The sequence below is a fragment of the Nanorana parkeri genome, unplaced genomic scaffold, assembly GCF_000935625.1.
Source record: "Nanorana parkeri isolate BGI_ZX_2015 unplaced genomic scaffold, ASM93562v1 scaffold11, whole genome shotgun sequence".
NCBI classification, from domain to species: Eukaryota; Metazoa; Chordata; class Amphibia; order Anura; family Dicroglossidae; genus Nanorana; species Nanorana parkeri.
The window spans coordinates 866,560-871,331 of NW_017306279.1; the positions used below are offsets into that span (position 1 = coordinate 866,560).

Here is a 4,772-nt window from a genome sequence, read left to right on the forward strand (position 1 = left end):
ATTTTACAATCTACAACCCATTTGCACAGGTTGTAGCCCTTTCAGGTTGAATGCAATTCATTGCTGAAGTCCTTTATTGGTGAACACGAGCACAGCATTTCTGGGCTGGGATAACATTTGGACACTTTAAATACAAATAACCCTCCACATTCCCCAGTGCAAGTTCAGAAATAAGTATTTGATTTGATCGTAGCGTATAGGCTAATATTCCCAGTATACCATGGATAGGCTGGTCTAAATCAGGACCACAGATATACTCTATTATCTTATGGTCTACTATGAATTAATTTCATTTGATTTTATTCCAGAATTTATCATCTCATTCCTATTCCTTTGTACAGCACCACATGGGTTGAAGGTGCTTTTCTAAATCAGTGATAATGTGTCGGTCATAATGACTCGGTGGTAAAGGCGGACAGACTTGGTAACGCTCTCTGACCTTAAAGGAGAACTATGGGGTCAGGGCTTTTCACCATAGTTCTCCTAAGGGTAACGGGAGGACACAAACTAGCGTCCTCCCGTCACCCTAGGCTCAGTATACCACGAGCTACAGCTCACTATATACGGAGACCGCCGTGGCCGGGACGGATCCCGACAATGCTGTCTAGATCCGTCTATCTATCTAGAGGCAGAGCCAGCTGTACCCGCCCCCTCCCCTGTCCGTTCCACCAGTCAGCATTGGAGGACCGGAGCGGGGAGGAGTCCCTGCAGGGAGCCGTGAGTGACAGTCACGGCTCTCTGCACAGATCGAGAAGTGAGCAAACGCCGGTATGTGTTTGTGTTGTGTGTATGTGTATGTGTTTGCTCACCTCCCGATCTACTGAGCCGACCTGTGACAGTCTCATTGTCACAGGTCGGCTCAGATTATGAGGCTGAGTGAAAATGACTCGCCTCATAATTCTCCTTTAAGGCTGAGTGGACACTAATGTTCTGTGTGTGTTTGGTGTAGAACATTACCTCACGTGCACATTAGAACATTTTCCACCTTCAGAAATGAAGAGAATTTCTCTCTTGTATCTAGAGGTCTGGTTATATCGCTCCGCCATTACTCTACATACAGAAAGGTGTTTATTAGGTGAGAAGGTATCTTGATTGAGGCGTTTTCTTTTTTACTCCTGTAACTGCTTTGCACAATTGGATAGCTGACATCATCAGAATACTTGGAGTAAAACTGGCAATTTGTACATTTGAATTATTCTGCCAGTGAGTGAGGAATGGGGTATGTTTCCTCTTCCACTTTAGACACATGCCAACCCCCCATGGGGATATGGTGCAGGTCTGTGAATGGGCCATCTCGCATAGCGTGATACACATTCTGTTGTCATTTCTATAAGCCGCCACTAGATGGCACATGTAGAAAGTAGTTGTTGGTGTTCAGGTTTGTCTTTATGTCGAGGATTAGTCTTTCTTTTCACCTGTTGGTAAATATGTGTTTTATTTTATCCTCCCTGAAGGAATCCTTCAACAATGTAAAGCAGTGGCTTCAGGAGATAGATCGTTACGCCAGTGAAAATGTTAACAAGTTGTTGGTAGGGAACAAATGTGACCTGACTACAAAGAAGGTAGTGGACTACACAACAGCGAAGGTAAGAAGCGGCATCTATACAACCAAATTATAATACATGAATACAAATGTGTGGAGGTTCCAAGTAGCCATTTAGAGGGAGTTTTATTTTACTTCAAAACTTACTAGCAGCATTTGTTTTAAAGTATTCCACATAATGGATGGTACGGACATCTGATAAATGGATATTTTAGTCCAGTGCATAGCTGTTCTAGGAAGAGCAAACTAAATGCAAGTTGGCTACTAGGAGAACTATGAATAATACTGCAGCTGACATGGCTGATAATTATAGATATTTTCTATGGAAGACTTGGGATACACACACCATTAGATAATGAAATAATAATACAAAAAATCGTTTTTATCTAATTAATTGATACAATCGACCAACTAATCGGTTATGAAAATAATTGTTGGCTGCAGCGCTACTCGGGAGTTGAGGTACAATAACTAATAACAAAAATTTATCATTTGTGTATCACTCGGCCGTAGGTCCTCAAATCATCTCTGAATTGGTGCTGACACTGTCCTTCCTTCTGGAGGGTGACTACTTTTGTTCCCCATGGTTCCTGTGTATTTTGTAATGTAGCCGCCGCTCCAAGCTTGCTCCTGTGATGGACTACAATCTCATCTTTAGTTTACTAATTTATTTTGATACTATAGTCTATCATGGGAGTGAGCTTGGAGCGGTGGCCACTTTACAACACACACAGGAACATGGGGAATGTAAGTAGCCACCCTCCGGAAGGAAGCACAGTGTCAGCCTAATTCAGAGAGGATTTGAGGATCTACCGTTCCATCCATGCTTAACAGCATGCACGGAGGTATCTCCACTGCCAGCTATTGCAGTCAGAGAGCTGCCTCAATACCCAGACAAGTGACTGCATCTGATTGGAAGCAGTCACTGTTTGACCATTTACCATCCAACAAATTCCATTTTTCAATGTCCTCCTGTGACTCAGTCAGCATCTAGTGGGCTTTTGCCCGCTATATGCTGACAGTGCAGAGCCGTGCTGCAGCCAGGAAAGATCCCAACAATATTGTTGGGATCCACCCCGCTACCTGATTGACAGCTGGCTCTACCTCCCTAGAGCCAGAGCCAGCTGTGCCCGCCCCCTCCCGTCTGTCCTTCCTGTGAATGCCAGAGAGAACGGGGAGCGGTGACAGTCATCGCTCTGCAGGTAGAAGTCCGTGAGCTAAGGATCAGTATTTGATTGCTCAGCTCTCGATGTATAGAGCCGACCTGTGACATCCGCAGTGCACCACACCGGCTCTAAGTATTAGGAAGAATACACTTTAGGCTGGTCATACATTGCGGGCTCCATGAACACTACGAGTGTGTAGATCGAGGAATCCCGCTGTTTGCGTTGTATTCTGACAGCGGCCACCGTCGGGAAACCTTTCCTTGAACAAATGAAATTCTAACGGTGAATGTGGCTTTCATTCAGGAAACTCCATTCATTGCAAAGTCGAATGTTAAAGGTCAACAGCATTTGCCGAGTTTCCAATCCCCAAGTGATGGCATTATGGAATGTTCTGATGTCCGTACAAGAATGTAACCTTGTATATCCAGCTCCTTCCTAGCAAATCAAATCCTGTTCTCTAGGTACTTGTGGTTAGATAAAAGGGGAAGACAATGTGTTATCTCTCAGTGACTGCATTGATTGTTTGCCAGCCTCCTCCCTTTCCTTTCCTACACTGTCTCACTCTTCCTGCTGTAACGGGGGAATGTTATTCTGATGCAGTCTTTGTATAAATTCCATTAGGAATGACGATTTCCTCCTCTGTTGGGAAGTTCAGTGTATGATTCAGCATTGGCCAGACTTTGAACCTGGTCCAGTTTTCATAGCTCATGCGTTGTGTTTAAATGTTTGTGCGTACAAGTGTTCACACTTCCCATCTGCCATTTTCAGGAATTTGCAGATTCCCTGGGAATTCCATTTTTGGAAACAAGTGCAAAGAACGCGACGAACGTAGAGCAGGCCTTCATGACAATGGCTGCCGAGATCAAAAAACGAATGGGTCCTGGAGCTACAACTGGCGGCGCAGAGAAGTCCAACGTCAAAATCCAGAGCACTCCAGTCAAGCAGTCCGGCGGAGGTTGCTGTTAAGACGGCCTGCCCCCTAAATCGCCCCATTCCCTCCTCACAGCAGTGAAATCTCAATCTGAACCTAAGTGACAAAACAAAAATTGCCTGAATTGTACTGTATGTAGCCGCACTACAACAGAATCTTACCGTCTCCCCAAAGGTCAGCGATTGTAAACGCTCAATACTGACTTTTTTTATGCCCTTGACTCAAGACAGCTAACTTCATTTTCAGAACTGTTTAAAACCTTCACCCCCCCCCTTTCCCTCATGTGTACTGGTTTCTCAATACTGTGTGTAACCCTCGTTGCTTTACTAATACCAGAAGCCCCCTTCCTTGTGGTTGGTTAAATGACCCCCCCTTCCCCCCCTCCCCCTTTTTTTTTTTTTATGTTTCAATTGGCATGTTTAGGATTCGGGTTTAGTCTTCTGAAGATGAAGTTCAGCCATTTTGTATCAAACAGCACAACAGTGTCTGTTGGTTTCCATGCATCAATAAAGTTTAGTGAGATGTTATATGTAAGATCTGATTTTGCTAGTTTTTTTCTTGTAGAGTTCTAAATGGAAAGATTCCACTTCTCTGATTGGCCTCATTGGTTGGCGGAAGAGCCTGCAGCACATTGTGCCTCAGCGCGCCGCAGGCCCTTTCAGCAACAGAAGCGAGACTAGTTTCTTCATACTCTGCATATAATTTTGTGGCTGCAGAACATTGTGATTTGTTGCACAACATGTAACAAATAACTGAAGAAATGTTTAATAAATATTGTACGTATTGGAAGTAATATCAAACCGTATGGTGATAAGTATTGTCTTAATTTGTCTAGAAATGGGGAAAATGAAGGCATTTTAGTTTAATTTTCCATGACCAACACTGCCCTGCATGTGATGAATGGGAACTCTTCTACCAAACTAACAAGTGCTTAACTAACCCAATCAACTGCAACCACTATATTGCTTGACTGGTCTGTTTAGTAATGCTGAATGAGTACAAGTGGGAGAAACGTCTCGGTCTGAATGTGCAGTGTTTGTCCTCATGTAATGGGACATCCAGTTTCCCTAGCTCTCTCCTTCGGTTTTTAGATTCTGCAGAGGTGTACAGCAGTGCAAGTGTGACGGTGATG

General features: G+C 43.9%; 1 protein-coding gene across 1 annotated transcript in view; it reads left to right on the forward strand.

Moving 5' to 3' along the window:
- The window catches only part of RAB1A (RAB1A, member RAS oncogene family), a 46,890-nt gene extending 42,450 nt beyond the window's left edge, over positions 1-4,440 (forward strand). The window contains exons 5-6 of the mRNA XM_018555839.1: positions 1,455-1,586; positions 3,478-4,440. Coding sequence (XP_018411341.1) covers positions 1,455-1,586; positions 3,478-3,675 — 330 coding nt within the window. The 3' untranslated portion in view covers positions 3,676-4,440. The remainder of the gene's footprint in view (positions 1-1,454; positions 1,587-3,477) is intronic.
- Positions 4,441-4,772: the final 332 nt, after the last annotated feature.